The 17,547-nt window shown below is 17.0% G+C and overlaps 4 protein-coding genes across 4 annotated transcripts, besides 47 other annotated features; 3 read left to right on the forward strand and 1 right to left on the reverse strand. All coding sequences in view use genetic code 6, as the record gives it.

Moving 5' to 3' along the window:
* Positions 1 to 645: 645 nt before the first annotated feature.
* On the forward strand, positions 646 to 1,640 carry IMG5_193140 (hypothetical protein; the record flags this gene model as incomplete). Its single annotated transcript, XM_004025018.1, has 1 exon — positions 646 to 1,640. A coding segment is annotated over one exon (438 nt), but the record flags the coding sequence as incomplete, so codon positions are not given.
* Positions 1,641 to 1,664: 24 nt separating this feature from the next.
* Positions 1,665 to 1,699: a microsatellite.
* Positions 1,700 to 1,774: 75 nt separating this feature from the next.
* Positions 1,775 to 1,818: a microsatellite.
* Positions 1,819 to 2,944: 1,126 nt separating this feature from the next.
* On the forward strand, positions 2,945 to 3,655 carry IMG5_193150 (inositol polyphosphate-5-phosphatase f, putative; the record flags this gene model as incomplete). Its single annotated transcript, XM_004025019.1, has 2 exons — positions 2,945 to 3,017; positions 3,300 to 3,655. The coding sequence occupies 2 exons, from the start codon at positions 2,945 to 2,947 to the stop codon at positions 3,653 to 3,655; spliced, it is 429 nt and encodes a 142-aa protein (XP_004025068.1).
* Positions 3,237 to 3,298: a microsatellite.
* Positions 3,242 to 3,278: a microsatellite.
* Positions 3,244 to 3,278: a microsatellite.
* Positions 3,244 to 3,298: a microsatellite.
* Positions 3,588 to 3,620: a microsatellite.
* Positions 3,656 to 3,729: 74 nt separating the features above from the next.
* On the forward strand, positions 3,730 to 4,265 carry IMG5_193160 (hypothetical protein). The gene has a single exon (XM_004025020.1). It carries the CDS (start codon positions 3,779 to 3,781, stop codon positions 4,223 to 4,225), a length of 447 nt encoding a protein of 148 aa, XP_004025069.1. The 5' UTR covers positions 3,730 to 3,778; the 3' UTR covers positions 4,226 to 4,265.
* A 1,052-nt stretch (positions 4,266 to 5,317) lies between these two features.
* Positions 5,318 to 5,429: a microsatellite.
* Positions 5,320 to 5,419: a microsatellite.
* Positions 5,333 to 5,366: a microsatellite.
* Positions 5,335 to 5,363: a microsatellite.
* Positions 5,376 to 5,462: a microsatellite.
* Positions 5,416 to 5,482: a microsatellite.
* Positions 5,483 to 6,629: 1,147 nt separating this feature from the next.
* Positions 6,630 to 6,677: a microsatellite.
* Positions 6,631 to 6,682: a microsatellite.
* Positions 6,632 to 6,687: a microsatellite.
* Positions 6,650 to 6,727: a microsatellite.
* Positions 6,728 to 8,948: 2,221 nt separating this feature from the next.
* Positions 8,949 to 8,975: a microsatellite.
* Positions 8,976 to 9,661: 686 nt separating this feature from the next.
* Positions 9,662 to 9,730: a microsatellite.
* Positions 9,679 to 9,803: a microsatellite.
* Positions 9,745 to 9,802: a microsatellite.
* Positions 9,765 to 9,805: a microsatellite.
* A 599-nt stretch (positions 9,806 to 10,404) lies between these two features.
* Positions 10,405 to 10,453: a microsatellite.
* Positions 10,406 to 10,447: a microsatellite.
* Positions 10,454 to 11,310: 857 nt separating the features above from the next.
* Positions 11,311 to 11,335: a microsatellite.
* Positions 11,336 to 12,295: 960 nt separating this feature from the next.
* Positions 12,296 to 12,549: a microsatellite.
* Positions 12,298 to 12,367: a microsatellite.
* Positions 12,299 to 12,448: a microsatellite.
* Positions 12,306 to 12,483: a microsatellite.
* Positions 12,322 to 12,438: a microsatellite.
* Positions 12,333 to 12,448: a microsatellite.
* Positions 12,333 to 12,463: a microsatellite.
* Positions 12,334 to 12,547: a microsatellite.
* Positions 12,430 to 12,483: a microsatellite.
* Positions 12,430 to 12,599: a microsatellite.
* Positions 12,528 to 12,606: a microsatellite.
* A 1-nt stretch (position 12,607) lies between these two features.
* Positions 12,608 to 12,721: a microsatellite.
* A 55-nt stretch (positions 12,722 to 12,776) lies between these two features.
* Positions 12,777 to 12,814: a microsatellite.
* A 90-nt stretch (positions 12,815 to 12,904) lies between these two features.
* Positions 12,905 to 12,960: a microsatellite.
* A 42-nt stretch (positions 12,961 to 13,002) lies between these two features.
* Positions 13,003 to 13,048: a microsatellite.
* Positions 13,049 to 13,989: 941 nt separating this feature from the next.
* Positions 13,990 to 14,036: a microsatellite.
* Positions 14,037 to 14,238: 202 nt separating this feature from the next.
* Positions 14,239 to 14,277: a microsatellite.
* Positions 14,247 to 14,293: a microsatellite.
* A 61-nt stretch (positions 14,294 to 14,354) lies between these two features.
* Positions 14,355 to 14,387: a microsatellite.
* Positions 14,388 to 14,524: 137 nt separating this feature from the next.
* Positions 14,525 to 14,593: a microsatellite.
* Positions 14,594 to 14,595: 2 nt separating this feature from the next.
* IMG5_193170 (minichromosome maintenance protein, putative) lies at positions 14,596 to 17,167 on the reverse strand. The gene is made up of 4 exons (XM_004025021.1): positions 17,002 to 17,167; positions 15,156 to 16,938; positions 14,941 to 15,109; positions 14,596 to 14,895 (listed from the first exon to the last, which is right to left on the reverse strand). Exons 1-4 carry the CDS (start codon positions 17,163 to 17,165, stop codon positions 14,672 to 14,674), a joined length of 2,340 nt encoding a protein of 779 aa, XP_004025070.1. The 5' UTR covers positions 17,166 to 17,167; the 3' UTR covers positions 14,596 to 14,671.
* Positions 14,899 to 14,938: a microsatellite.
* Positions 15,118 to 15,152: a microsatellite.
* Positions 17,168 to 17,547: the final 380 nt, after the last annotated feature.

Here is a 17,547-nt window from a genome sequence, read left to right on the forward strand (position 1 = left end):
AAAATAAATGTATTAAATCATATTTATTAAAAAAAGATTAAAATGTTTTTTATTTTACAATTAAAAAGAAATTCAAATACATATTTATAAAATTAAAATAAATAAATTTAAAAAATAATAATAAAATAACTAAATAAAGAAAAAGTAAAGTTCATAATTGTTCAATTTCTTTATAAAGTATTTAAAATTTCACCTGCCAATTCACAAATTTAATTTTCTTAACTCAAGCTTAGGTTTTCAATCAATCCTAAGAAAATCTAAGAACTTAAAACTTACTAAATAAATTCGAAAACCTAATTTTATATTAAACAAACAATCGATTTAAGGCATTTCTATACTAAATTTAAATCATCGTTTTATAGAATATTAAAAAAAACCTTTACTGAATTCAAGTTTTTAATAAATATCATTTATTATTAAAAACTTGCAAAAATAAGGCTTTAACAAATCACTTTTTAAGCTAAAATACCGATTTCCTAATTAAAACAATTCTATAAAATTTATTCGAAAATAAAAAAAACTCAAAGAAAATTTCGTCGAAAAACTCATTTTTTTTACACATAAAAAACAAATACAAAATATTCAATATTTCCCTTTTTTCTTCCCAAAATGTTTCATTATTTGAAAAATAATTTTTTATATTTTCCAAAAAAACGCCTTTTCCTTAAATATTAAATACATATTCTGCTTAGTTATCAGTGAATTTAAAATAAAAAGATAATGTATTTAATGCTCCAACTCTAATTTCTTTACAAAAACCATTTCCAAAAGTTCCAAAAGAATGCAATTTTTCAAATACATCTCTATATTAAAGCATTAAAGCTATAGAAAGAGGATCTTTATATTCTGGAATTACTTAAAGTATTTTAAAACCATCTAAAATAGCTTCAGTATTGGCTAAAGGATTTAAAAAAAGACAAGAAAATAATTAAAAAAGCTATTGTTTTTCTTCTTCTGCCACTGAAGGTTTCCCTACAATAAAGTTTTTAAGAAAAAACATTGTATAAATGATAAAATCTTCATCTATTTATGTGCATTTTTAGAAAAAACTTTCCGAAGAAATTTCCTTTAAAATTCCTTACTGAATCAATCTAAGTTTATTTTCAAAATTTTCGGAAATAAAGTTACCAAAAAGACGCAAAATTTCACTTAAGATTTGTGTATTGATATTTTAAAAGAATATTTGGGAAATTTCACTGATTAATTCTTCTTCCTCTTATGTTTTATTATATAGTTCAACTATTTCTTTTTAGCAATATATATTTCCAATTATTATTATAATTTCCTTTAATGTTTGATTTTCGTTTTAATTGTTGTTATTTTTAATTTCTTATAAAATTTTACTCAATATATTTAATAAGTTAATGTACTGATGTTCTTCTTGTTTTTATATTTAGATTTTATCTTGAATTATGTATGTTATTTGAATTCGAAGTTATTTTAGCTTTTATTAAATGACTAATTAAGGGCTTTTCATTGAATCAAAAAGCTACTGAATATATAAAGATATTGGAATTTATTTTTCTTCTTAGATTTATTGCATTCCATATAGGTTCATACGCTTCTTGTTTATTTGACGGCTTATGGTTTTTTTACGAATTTCTTAACGATGTTGATCTTTTGCGTTATTTATTTTACTTTTAAAAATTAATATTTCCCTTTGGTTTTTTTTTTTTTTTTTTTTTCTTTTTTTTTTTTTGTATTAATAAGGATGCAAATTTTATAAAATATATATTTTTTTTTGGTACGAAATTTTATAAAAAAAAAAAAAAAAATATATATATATATATATATATATATTATATTTATATATATATACTCTAAAATTAAAAAATAAATAAAATAATATAACAATGGAATATATGTCCATTTTAGGTACTTCTGATTTTTCAGGAGCCACGCCAACAGTATAACAAGAAGGGAACACAAATAATAACAATAGTTAAAACACTTAAGTTGTATTTGTATTAAGATATCCTACATATATTGAGGTTTTTTTTTAAAAAAAAATTAATAATAATAATATAACTACTTTATCAAATGAAAAAAGATATAATTGAAATCTAAGTAAAACACAAAGCATGATAAAAAGTTAATAATAGAGAAAAATTCTAAAATATATGAAACAGGTTTAATTGAAAAAAAAAAATATATAAAAAAAAAATTAATCAGATATAACAAAAAAACATGAATATGAAAAACCAATAGAAATCTTAAAATTCTCTGCTTTTTTAGGAATCTAATATATATTGGATATACCATTTTTATTATTAGCCGAAGAAGTAAATCATATATGTTCTATCTAAAGGCATGACATATTTGAGATTAATAAATTAGCTTTTGTTCCGTTTGAGAAAGCTCGTAACATATTTAAATCTGATAATGGCAAAGAAACTGAAGTTGGGAAAGAAATATTGAATCAAATAAAAAACATCAGAAAATTGTTTTAAGAAGGCTATTATTTTTCATATACATTAGACCTAAGTTTATCAAGATAAAGGCAAAATGAACAATAGGATTTCCGTTTTTGTTGGAATTCATATTTATGTAAAGATATAATTGCAAATAAATTATCTAATGCGTGGTCAATACCTTTAATTTAAGGATATGTAGGTTACTTTAACGTTTATTTATAGGGTAAAAAATTAGACTTCTATTTAATTGCAAGACGTTCATGCAAAAAAGCTGGGACGAGATATAATTCGAGAGGTATTGATGACGAAGGAAATGTAGCAAACTATACTGAGATTGAATAAATATTCTTTTATAATTAATATTGCGTTTCATATACTTAAATAAGAGGTTCTGTGCCTTCTTTTTGGGGATAAACAGGAATTACAGCCTAATGTTAACTAACAAAGAATTTCGAATAAGCTAATTAGGCTTTTTTAAAGCATTTCGAAGATTTAAAAAAAAGTATTAAAGAATTCTTTGTATAAATTTAATGAAAAAGCATAGTGATGGTGAATAACTATTAACTGATATATATGAAAAACATATTTTACACAATAATTTACGTAAATAATATATTTTCATATAGATATATATATACACTTGTTTATATTATTATTTATTTATTTTTTTATAAAAAAAAAAAATCTCAATATATCTATCATTATTAATTAAAATTAACTAAACCATTTTTTTTAATTGAAAATATTTTTTCCAATAATAATAAAAATTTATTTAAACGAGAAATATTAGTTAATTGTTAATAGTGTTTTTAGTGTTTTATGAAAAAATAAAAAAAAATATTATAAAAAATAAAATATTAAAAAGTAATATATAAATAAATAAAGCTTTTGTTAAATATAAATTCTTTGATTTTCATGAACATTGTAAACATTAAAAATACGAAAATGTAAATCCTTTAATATAAGAATTAAGTAAAATGAATAAAAACCTTCTTTTTTTTGCCGAAAATACAATCACTGGTAATATTTTAGTTCAATAATAAGGAATTGTAAGGACTAATTGCCTTGATTGTTTAGATAGGACTAATGTTTTATAAACAAAAATAGCATTAGACATTCTTGATTTTTAACTTAATTATTTGGGAGTTAATTTATAAGGTATTTTTTTTATATAAAAAAAATAAAAAAAAAAAAAATTAAATAAAATAATTTAAAAGATTAATTTGGAGAAGAATCCTTGAAACATATAGATAATAATAATATAAAATAAAATCATCCTTTTATGACCAAATTTAAATGTCTTTGGGCTGATTTAGGAGACATGATATCAAAACATTACACAGGTACTGGTTCTACACATACAGATGTAACCAAAAAAGGTAAAAGGGATTTTGCAGGTCTTCTTTAACATGGATATAAAAGTATTTCACGCTTTTATTTATAAAACTTTGAGGATAATATTAAATAGGATGCAATAGATTTAGTTGTAGGATAACATACTTAAAAAAATGAGTTCGATGAAAATATAGAAAATGAACTTACTAAAAAATAAGAACAATTTTGCAATTTTTCTTAGTTTTAATTATTGGTTTTAACCTGGAATTTGTAAGGAAATGAACTTAGTTAAGAATGTATTAAAGATCTTTTAAATTTTAAAGAATAAGTAGATATTTTAGTTATTGGTCTTTAAGAAATTATCCCTTAAAATATAAAAAATAATGAACCTTAAGTTAAAAAAATAGTATTACTTATTTAGAGATTTTTAAATAATTATTCCTTAGTTTCATATAAGGATTTATTTGGAAATCTGAGTTTAATTTTTGCAAAAAATAATATTAAAGAAAAAGTATAAAAAATAAATGAAAAAACTATCAAATTATCCTATAATAAAGTATTATTTTAAATTTATATGATATTATATATATAAAATAAAAATACATATAAAAAGGGATGTGTTATCAGTCAATTTTAAGTTGATGATACTGTTTTATGTTTTTTAAATGTACATCTAGAGTAAGGGTCTATATAAACAAAATTATAATATATTCGTGAAATTCATGATTATATTAAATTGTCAAAAGAAGAAAACAGTCCTCTTGTTGATTTTAAATTTTTCTTTGGAGATATGGGTTTTGGAAATAGTATTTCTATATTGGATATTAATAAGTTATTATAAGAGTTTGATTTATTAAAAAATAATAAAATGGAAGAATAAGCTGTTAAGATTATAGCAAAAATTTTTTAAAATGATATTTTTGAATAATAAAAAAAAAATAGTGATATTCTATCTAAATATTAAGAATAAGCAGTAACTTTTTAACCAAATTTTAAATATTTTGTTAATAAATAAAAATATGATTTTGATATAATTCCATTTTGGTATTTTTTGTTTTTTTTAATTTATTAAATATTAATATTCTATAATCTTTTATAAAAATAAATGGAAGGTGTGATAGAATATTATTTTAATAAAGAATTCAAGATTCATGTATAGCCTAAAATTATGATTTTATTGAAGTTTCTATTTCATAACATAGGTAGTTACTTCCAAATATAGATAAAATTATATATATATATTATTTATAAAAGACCTGTTTTTGCTAATTTTATAATTAAAGTTCGCAAAATTGATTATGAAAAGAAAGAAAAGACTTTGAATAAAATTTTTTAAGTATAAAGCTATATATAGTTTTCATATTAATAAAAAAAATTTAAAAACATAGGAATTAAATAAAATTACAGAAACATTAGAAAACGAAGAAATTAGTATTTTATAAAATAAAGTAAAATAAAATTGAAAATTAAAAAATATTATTATATGATAATAAGTTATTATCATTATTTTAATTTAAATAAATAAAATTTTATCTATTGTTATTTTTTGTTAAAAATTAGATATTTATTTTATTTAATATAAAAATAAAATAATATAATTAAAATAATTATAATAAATATTTCAATTATAAATATATATATATATATTTATTTAAAATATATATAAATATATATATATTTTATATATGTATATTCATTTATTTATATATATATTTTTATTATATAATATTTTTTAAATAAAATCTGTTTGATTGTATACTTTTTTTATTTTATTTTTTTAAACTTATAATAAATTTATCCTTTAATAATTTAATACAAAAAAATTTTAAGATCAAAAAATAATTTTTTTAAAGGATAAGAAATAAAATATGTTTTTAATTATATAGTACATTTAAATAAATTTTATTAATTTATAACTCAAATTCAATTATATTTCAAAAAAAAAAATATATATATATAGAAGAAAGGAAAAAATGCACATTTAAAATAAAAAAAATACATAAAATAATTAGATTACGTAATAAAATGAAGAAGTTATTGAAAAAAAATAACATCCTTTATAATAAGAAGAAAACCCTTAAAATAATAAATTGGTAGTCGTTTATAATGATGCAAATAAATTATTTTAATTTGAATAAAATATATGAAAAAAACAATTTGAGTAAATAAATTTAAACATAAACAGTACACCTTCATTACTTTCTGAAAAATCATTAGATTAAGAAGCCGAATGTAATTTTATATATTATATATTTTATGTATAATTATAATTGTTTTTTTATTATAAAGTAATAAACTAAGTTCCTATTATTTAAGATATATTTATTGCTTTAAAAGCTTAATAAGAAAATTAAATTAGTTAAGAAGAAATTTTTAATTTATTTAAAAAATTAAACATATGCCAAAAAAAAGTAATTTTTAAAAAATAAACATTATATGTATTTTTTCTTATTTGTTTTTACCAACGTATTTTTTCGTTCATCTGTTTACTTTAAAATAAAAATTATTAAAAAGGAAGATTCAGACATAATATATAATAATATTCCTAAAAATGAGGAAAATAATGTGGATTTTTTAAGTAAACAAAAAAATTATAAAGAAAATATATAATACATTTTTCAAATAAATAGGTTTTTCTTTATTTTTATGTTAAGATCTTAAAAATATAGAATTATAAACTTTAACATAATCAGAGTTAATTTTAAGAATAGGTAAATATAATAAAATCAAAAATAATAAGTAAATAAAGGTATGAAAATATTTAGGGTTTTATCTGAAGATGGCCCATAGTTTACATTAAAGCATTTAATAAAATATTCAGAACAGCACAAGTCAATAAACTTAGATTTCGTAAAAAAAAAAAAAGCATAGCATAAAAATAATATATATATATATAAATATATATATTTTTATATATATATATTTATATTATAAATTTTTTTATATTTTTATAATTTATTATTATTTCATATATTTTTTTATTCATTGTTTTTTATTTATATATAATTATAATAAAAATTTAGATTTAGCTAATGGAATTGTTTAATTTTTACAGTAACTACCAAAACGGGACTTTAAAAAAAAATAGAATGTAGTCCACTATTTCCAAAATATAAGTACAAAGCTAAAGCAAATATTGACCCTGAAACTAATCGAAGGACTATCCGAACTAATAAGTATAAAATAGAAAGAAGGCGAAAAAAACGAATAAGAGAACCATACAAATGAAGAAGAGAAAAAATAAAACGATTAAAACTAAGAAAATGCAATCGAAAATGAGCTTAATTCATATTTATTAAATAACAAACCAAAGAGTAAAGGTTGGTTAACACGTTTTAGTAAAAAAAAAGCAAATAAATGGTCGAATATGTTTTTTTTTATTTAATCATCTTCAAATACATTATTTTCAGTAAAACCAACAACAGTTAGTAAAGAAATATATTTGTAAGATATTGAATTATATAAATGTTCCTTTATTGAAATTTTAGAAACAAATAATTAATAAGGAAGAAATGGAAATAAACGTTCAAATACAAGACTTTAATAATTAGGAAATAATAATTTTACAGAAACTAATAATATTAATAATAACTCAGAAAACGAAAAAAGGACATTTTTTATTAATGATTTACGACAAAAAAAAATATATCTTGTTAAAAGTGAAGAAAGTGTAGAAATAATATCTATAATAAATATTTTAAATGCTAAAAAAAAACCTGAAATTCTGAATAAAAACAAAAATCTGGCGTAAAAAGTTGCTCAAATAGAACTGGAATATGCGGGAATATTAGAAATAGCAATTACATAGAAAAAAAATATTAATTACTATCATACAAATCTGAAAAATTATTCATTTAAAAAGCAATATGTAATAATTAAAAACGACTCATTAATTTTCTATAATCTGAGTTTAAATAAAAGATTAAATATAACTAAATTAATATTAACTTAAAATTGATAATAATATTCCTTTTAACTAATAAAACTAATATAGTTTTATGCTTGAAAAAATAGAAAATAAAAACCTTATTTAAAGTTAAAAATAATAGTTTTAATAAATTGAAGAAAATAGCTATGTAGCTTTTAATACATAAATGAATGAATAAAACTCTTAGTTTATTGAAAAAAATATCAATAAAAATAATAATGTCATTAAAAAAAATTAAGGTTTCTTTTAAAAGTTTTTAAATAAAATTACAGAAAAAAAAATGACTAATTAGTACTTGCTGCCGATTCTGAATATAAAAAAAAATAGTGGATATTTGCAATAAATTATTATAAAACAATTATTTAAAATATATAAAAAGGTTCTTATATGTATTTTTATATTTCCTTTAATTTTTTTTTTTTTTTTAAATAAGGTAATTATAAATTATAAACTCAGGAAAATCAAAATAAATAATCTAGTGGATAAAAAATTTTGTGTAAATAAACAGAACAAAAGTTGAATTTTTAAGATGAAGATGATTATTATAATGTATTTGCACATAAACATGAAAGAGTTGAATAATAATAATAGTAATAAATAAAAGAATAAATCATTCAAACTGATTTAAATTAATAACCGTAATTATAATAAATTTCAGATTAAGAAAGGCTAAAAACAAATAGATTAGGTAAGTTTTTACGTTATAAACAATTTTTTTTTTTTTTTTAAACAAAAAAATAGATACATAGGAAGCTTTATAAACTATAACTTTTTCAAATTTTTATGTAGAAAATTTACAGTTTTTAGCTCAAAATTAAGTAATTCGAAAAGATAATATAATAGTGAATTCAAAAGAAATAATAACTTAATCAGAAGGAGAAATATGGGAGAAATTTTTAAAGCATTTTTTCAGTGTAAAACATAAATTTACAGAATGGAATATTAAATAAAACAATAACTTGAAAGACATTTCTTAAATTTAAATAGATAATAGGTTAAATAGAAGTATAAAATAAATTGAAGAAAGAATAAAATCTAAGAAAGATAAAAACTATAAAAGAGGTTAGGATGAATTTGCAAGTACTAATAAAAGTATTGAATCAAGTCAAATGAAGTATAAATTAACAGAATTAGATAATGAGCCATAAGCCAAAATTGTTGCAAATAATAATTATAAATATAATGTTAATATAAATAAGTTATAACTTTAAACAATTTTCCTGTCGATTTTTTTGTGAATTTTACACACAAAAAGAAAACTCATTTTTTAATTTTTTTTTTTTTTTTTTTTTTTTTTTAGGAATTTAATTATATCATATAACATATATCTATTTAATTTTTCATAAGGTCTAATTAATAATGTTAATTCAACAAAAATTAATTGAATATTTTTGTTTAACAAAAAAATTAAATATTAAAGTATAATTTAGCTTTTTAGAATTGTAGTTTCAGAATTTATTTTGGGTTTTCTGTAATAAATAAATTTGGTAAATTTTGAAAAAGACAAAACAATTTAATTATTATTATAAAAATATTAAATTTCTTATATAATAAAATATCTAATCTAAAATTTCAGTCTTTATATAAATATTAAGATTGCCTTTTAAATTATAAGTTTATTAATTTAATAAAATTAATTAATTTTAATTTTCTTTTTATAAAATATAAAATTTGCCTTTGTAATTTTAAATAGTTATTATATATAAAAATAATGTTATTTAAATAAAATAATTAAGTTAGTAAAATCAAACTATTTATTTAAATTAAATTTTAATTTATAAGTTGTTAGATCAATATAAATATGTAGGAAGTAATTATAATATTAATCAAAAATATTATAATTTATAATTAATCATATTATTTTACACTAAAAAATATATATATATATACTAAATATATACATTTTGTTGTAATAAAAAAATGTGATTATTTAATATTTTATTTAAAATAATATTAAAAAATTAAAAATATATAAAAACATAATTATATATATATAAAAATTTTAATATATAAATATATATATTTATATATTTATATATTATATATATATATAAATGATAAATTTAATTATTTAATATATAGTTATTTATTATTTATTTATATAAATATTTTTATTTCATATATAATAAAAATAAAAATATTAAATTAATTTTTTTAATACAAATATTATATATAATTTTAAAGTCTTTCTTTTATTTTTATAGATGCAAAATATTGAAAATATAAATATTTATAAATTTTTATTTATAAAAATATATAAGAAATTACATTAGTATTACTATTTATTTGTTTTTATTATATTTTTTTTTTAATTTTTATTAAAAATTAATCTTTTTATATATTTTCATTAAAAGAATTATTTGTTCTTTTTATGTTCTATTAATTTTAATAAATATAAAAGCCAATATTAGAATATTTATATAAATATATTGAAAATATTATGCACCCATTATATAATAGACTGAACTATTTATAATACTTATTCAGATAGTTTATTTTTTAAAAAAAAACATAATCTCCAAAAGAAAACAAGATGAAATAAAGTGGATAACTTTTTTTTTTTTTGTTAGTAGTACATTTTTAAATTAAAATTAGATAAAAAAATAAAATCTCAGAATAAATAAATTAATTAATTTCAATATTTATATACTATATCTTCATTTCAAAAGAATATAATCTATTTTAACTTAATAATACTTGTTGATAGATAGTAATTTTTATGAAATTTAAATAAAATAATTAATAAAAATAATAATAAATAAAAAAAATATTTAATTAATTTTATTTCCTATTTTTTTTTTAGTAGTGTCGCATTTTTTTAATTATTTTTATTTTTTTGTTGAAAACTTAATTTTTTTAATTTTAAAACTATTATATTAAGTTTATTTATATATTTAAAGTTTTGTTTTAATTAGTTAAAAAAATAAATATAGAAGTCATATTATTCATTAGAAAATTATACTTAAGATGGTTATCATTAAAATATTGATAGATTTAGCAAATAATTAAAAATATATTCAATTATTATATTTTCTATATTAAATATTTTTATAATAACAATTATACAAACCGACATATACATATTAAATTAGATTAATTAATTTTATCTTACAAATAAAGTAATGAATGTCATAAATAAGCACCCGAACCCTTGCTTTATAACTTCTTTTTTAGTATGTAATACTTAATTATAGTGTAAAATTCTTCTATATTATTAATGAACAGTGGTGAATACAGTAGATTATAGAAAAAAAATGAATTATTTATAATGGCTTTATCCGTAAAAAATATAAATTAATTCAAGTCTATTTTAATAGAACCATAATATATAATAAAGACATATACTCTATTTTTAAATATAGCAGTCACCATATAAATATTATTTTTTAATAAAGATAAAAATTCATTTTAATTAAGTCAAAAGTAATATTAAAGCGCTTTTTGGTGTTTTTTGTCCAATTGTTTGTAAAAAATTTATTTAATGAAAAGTATTTAAATGCCTTTTTTCTGCTAAAATTAATGGTTTTTATCATAATCTAGATAATGAAATTTCGAATAAAAATAGTAAAAGTTATAATCTTTTATAATAAAATATTTAATTTATTTATAAATTATTAATGAAGTTAATTATTTAACAAAACAAAAAACAAAACAAAAATCCTATATATATTAATAAATTATAATCTTATTTTTCAGTTTTCTATTTTTTATAAGCTGTATCTAATAATTTAGTTTTGGAGATAAATTTTTATCTATATATTTATTAACGAAGATCAGATGGAATTGTAAATTATAAATTAGTTAATAATTTTCTTTTATATTTTTTAAATTAATATTTGTTTGATATAAAGTGAACATATCATCATTTAATATTTTTGTAATATATAAACTTTATTATTAACCCTAAATATTAATATTTAATTGTTAAAAGTTAATGAATATTTTTAGTCTTTGTTTATTCTTTTAAAAACTATTCAGAATAAAGTGAGTCGTTAAAATAAGGAACGAAATTTTGTAGACTTAGGTTTAAAATAAGTAAATAGGCCTAAAAATAATATAATTTTTTTTTATCCTATATTTATATAAGCAAAACACTTTTATATATGTAATGTTTTATTCAAAATAAATTATCAGAAAAAAAATCTTTTTTTAATAATTAATTTTATTTTTTACTATATTTATAATTTTTAGCATTACTAAAAAAAGCTTTTATTAATTTATGTTTTAAATTAAAATAAATAATTTATAAAAAGTTAATCTTAAAGTTTAATTACAAAAGAAAAAGTTGATCATAATCATTAGAATTTTAAATATCTGTTAAAAATTTATCAATTTAAAATAAAATATTACTTTTAAAAATATTAATTAATTAAAATAAAATATATATTAAGTATTATTCTTTGTTTATAAATATTAAAAAGAAATAAACATAAACTTTTAATTTTACAGTGAATTAGATTTTTATTTATGATTTGTAAAAAAAAACACATAAAAATTATTTAAAAATATAAAATAAGTAATTGTATTTAAAATGATAAATATATTTATAAAATATTTATGGTATATTAAAAAATAGATAAAATTTTTAAAAAATAAATATTATGTAAATGTAGCTAATTAAAAATATAATAAAATAAAATAAAAAAATAAATTATAAAAAAAATATAATAAAAATAAATAAAGATAAAAATATTTAACTATATTATAATAAAAAAAAATTTAAAATATAAATAATTTAAAAAAAATATTTATAAATATAATAAAAATAAAAAAATATAATAATAAAATATAAAATACAATATAAAAAGAACTTAAATTATAGAAAAAAATTAAAAAATATAAAAAATATGATAATAATATAAATAAATATAATTAAAAAAATATTAATAATAATAATAATAAAAAATTAATAATAATAATAATAATAATTTATATAAATATATGTAAATATATGTATATATATAAATATATGTAAATTATATATATAAATATATATATATATATATTTATATTTATATTTTTTTTTATTATAATATATATATATGAATATTTTTTTTATTATATTTTATTTATTATTATCAATATAAATTTTTAAAATTATGTTATTTTTTATCTAATGTTACTTTATTTATTTAATATAAAATTTAAGTAAACTTAATATATTATATTTACTCTAGTAATATAGTTATTATTTAAAATTATATATAATTATTTATTTTTATTCTAAATTTATTAACAATATCATATTTATTATAAATATATATTAATATATAAATTTATATTATTTATATATTTTATATTTTTTTTTTAAATATAATAAATGTATTTTTTTTATTATTAATTTTTTTTTTTGTTTAATTATTTATTTTTTAAATTTAATAACTATAAATAATACTTGAATAATTGCTGCAAAAATATTTATCTTTATATTCATTTTGTTTTGATATATTTTTTAAAAAATAAAATAAAATAAAAATATGAACAAATAATTTATTTATTATATAATTAAAAAATTAAAAGAGAATATTATATATATATTTTTAAAATAATCTATATGCATTTAAATAAATGTAAATATAAAACTAAAATAATATTTTTATTTAAGGTTATTATAGATACAGATTAAAGGAAAGTATTTAAAATTTTAATTGTAATAAATAACCTAAATATGTTATAGTTGTTGATATTTTAGTCTCATCTATTTTGATAATATTGAATTTTATTTTTCAATTTCAAAATTATTTAAATAATAGTTAATTTGTCTTCTTTTTTTAAAAAATAAGAATTTTATTTATCTTTTAAAAAATAAATATACTTTGAAAAAAATTGAATGAATGACTATTTTATCATCTATAATATAAATATCAATTAATATATTATATTTTCTTTTTCAAATAAAAAAAGTAAGAACCCTTATATTTTTAACAATAAATATTTAATAGAGATAAATATATTATTAATGCTTTTTTAAAGCTAAAATAATAGTTTGATAATAATTTATAGTTTTTAAAAAGATTTATATTATATAAATAAATTAATATCAATTAAATTATTTTACAAATACTTTTTTACTATTAAATTAAAATTTCTCTTTTTTATCATAATATAATCAAAACTCAAAATCTAATAATTCTTTTATAAAATAAGAATTTTTTTTTTAATAATTTTAAAAATTTAGATATATCAATTTTATATCACATATATGGGTTATTTTGGTATTTTGTTGTAGTTTTAATGAATAATATAAACTGAAATTGCAAGTTTAAAATTTAAGCATATGTCTTTGATTAATTTATTATTTGAATTTTTTTTAATAATTGTAAATATTTAAAATAATAATAAATATATAAATAATTATATATTTATTTTAATAAATAAAAATATTTCTTTGTATAAAACATAATTATTGAAATTATAAAATTAAATATTTTTTTAAAAAAATACTTAACAAAAATTATAAAAAATTGTATAAAATGGTAATATAAAATAATAGTAATTACAATTTATTAAAAAATATATTTTATTATATGACAATAATACTAAATATGTAATTTATAATCATATATTTTTATTTTATATTATTAATTATATTTTTAATTAATAATAATTTATATTACTTTTAATAATAATTAATTAAATAAAACTTTAATTCTATAAATATTTTATCTAAAATTCATAAAATATTTTTTAAAAATACTTTTTTTAAAAATTTCAAACATAAAATATGAAATAAGTTTAATTAAGTAAAAATTAAAATTAATATAAATTATTTTATCAATATAATAAATTTTATATTAATTTATTATATTAGTATTGATTATTATAAATAAAAATGTAAAGTCTGTATTAAATATTAATTTATAATTAATTTTTTTTATAAAAATATATTTTAATTGATGTTTTTTTAATAATTATAAATAAAAAAAGCCTTAAAATATACATAAATATTATTATTCATTTTACATTAAATTAATTCGAATTTTATTAAAATTCCTCAAAAATCTTCAGAATAATTAGCATGTATAGCTAATTTACGATCATCAAAATTTCTAGAATCTTCAGTAATAATTAATATATTTTCTGTTTCTATAAGTTTTTTAATTATTGCTGCATATAGTTTTTTTAATTAAAAGGCCTTTTATAGATCTTAATTTTATTTATCTTATTCAAATTATTCATAAATAATTTATTCGATTATATCTCGTTAACTAACTCCATCTAAAAAAATAAAATAAAAAATTTAAAAAATAAAAAAATAAATACTTTAAATTTCTTATTCCATTTCGCCACCAGCAGCTTATTCTAATTAAATTTACATTGTTTTAACTGTTTAAATAATAGTTTATTTAATTTTATAATATTCTTCGTATGTCATTTTAACAACTTTTTATTATTATCTTTCTTATTAAATTTTATCATCAATTTCTTGTTACTTAAAGTAAAAAAATTAAAAAATTAAAAAAAATCAAAAAATTTACAATTATATTATGCTATTCCATAGCAGTAACCAATTCTTAAGTACCTTAATCTTCTTCAATAGCATAATCTTATTCTCCTTTTTCGATTTTAATAATAGACATACTTAGTAATCTAGTAGCTTCCTTAACATATTCAGGTTAGATTTCAGCACTTAAGTGAATTCTTGCAAGGGCTTCGCTTAATCTAATAAGGGATTCAAGTTATCTAACAGTTATTCTATATGAAGTATTTTAAGAAGTAGCATCTTAAGATCTTAATTTAACGTATGATTTTTAAAGCTCTTCAGCTGCGATTTTAGTAAATCTAGGTCTAATAGTTTTTCCGTATTTTATATATAATTAAATATCTTCACTCGAGAAATCCGGAACAATTCCTTTTTCCCAATCTCTATGCATATTAACGATGTGCTTAGCAATATATTTGTCAACTTATTCGTTACAATCATCCAAAATTACAAAGAAAAGATCAAATCTAGACATGATTGGAGCACTAATATCTAAATTATATTTTAAACTTTTGGATTTATCATATCTTCCAAACAAAGGATTAGCAGCAGCCAAAATACTTGTTCTTGAATTCAAAGTTGCTTGAATACCTGCCTTAGTAATAGAGATAGTTTATTGTTCCATAGCTTCATGAATTGCTACTTAATCAGCTTTGTCCATCTTATCAAATTCATCAATCATGCAAATTCCATGATCTGCCAATAATAAAGCTCCTGCTTCAATACAATTTTCACCAGTATCATGATCTCTGCTTACACTTGCAGTAAGACCAACAGAAGTTGAAGATTTACCAGAAGTATAAACTGATCTTTTAACAAGCCTATGCACATATTTAAGAAATTAAGATTTTGCAGTTGAAGGGTCCCCAACTACACATATATTAATATCTCCTCTTAGGTTAATTCCTTCTTCAGTTTTTTTATTAACTCCTCCAAAAAGCATTAGAAGAATTCCTTTTTTGATTTCTAAATGACCGTGTATTTATGGAGCAAGAGAACCTGCTAATTTATCATATATACTTTTAGAACTATCGAACATATATTTTATTCTTTGAAGTTCTTTTTATGTAAACTTTTCTTTTATTAATAATTCTCTTTCTTTTTCTGACATTTCCTCTTCTTCTTCTTCCAAATCCTTTTTTCCTACTGTAAATTTCGTTTATGTTTTCTAGACATGTCTTGCCAAAAATACTAATCTATAATTTAAGTCTCTTTATCCCAATTAAGATAACCCTGTAATACCATCTCCTGCGTTTTCATTTCTAACTTTAATTCCTTCATTTTTCATTTCTAATTAAGCTTTTTCACCTGGCTTAGTTAAAGCTGTAATATCTGGGAAGGCCACCAAGAATCCTGTGAAAGAGCAAACATCTCCTGGTTTAGCAGTTTCTACAATTTCATTGATCAAAATAATATCTAAACTTCTGGGCATGCTACCGGCTGGAATGCTACTTGAATCTTCCTAAACTCTTATTTTTTATAGATCTACAAACAAACTTTAATTTGCTAATAAGTTCCATTTATCATGATTGTTACAGCCTGGGTTGCTACATACTTTAGGCTATGTGTATTTAAATTATTATTCAATGTCTTTGACTTCACTATTACATATCTAGCATTAAAAAGTACCAAATTAAAGAGCAGGGCGTACTTCTGAAGTTCTTGTTACTAAACCTTCTATACAATTTAACTTTCCTAATTCAGCTGTTACCAAGTTTCTTATTTTTAAAGGATTAGGCTTATTATAAAAACTCAAATAGTAGATAGCATCTTTTACTCTTTTTTTATAATATAAATATATTATATATATTAGAAATATATAAATCTATATAATGTATTACATTTATTCTTATAAAACTGACTGTATGAAATTTGGAACAACTTATTAAAGATGAGGTTCAATTTTATAGTATTCATTAATTATAAAATCTAGAACTTCGGGTTGTGAGAATTATGCAAAGTGTGAAAAATCTACATATAAAGTATTAATCAAATTTTTTTTCATATCAATAACTTGCTAAACATACACTTTTTACGATTCTTCTTAACCATTTATATTTAATATTGCTGTAAACCTTTATTTATTAGTTTTTTATTTTAAAGTTAAATTTTGTTTATTTTTAATTACTCATCTAAGAAATTATAAAAGACAGCTTTTACTTTCTCTATCTTTTATTAGCTTACACCTGTATAATTTTAGTTCATATTTTTTTTATATAATTTATAGTATTATTTTTTGTTAATTATAAATAAATTTTGGTATAAAATATTAAGTTTTTTTTAGCGCAAAATAATATATAATTTTGGCGGTAAAATGGTTATAATTTTTTATTGTTATTAAAAAAGTACAAAATAAAAATATATTTAAATGAAAAATAATATAATTA

Source organism: Ichthyophthirius multifiliis, assembly GCF_000220395.1.
Source record: "Ichthyophthirius multifiliis unplaced genomic scaffold scaff_1120509251387, whole genome shotgun sequence".
NCBI lineage: Eukaryota > Ciliophora > Oligohymenophorea > Hymenostomatida > Ichthyophthirius > Ichthyophthirius multifiliis.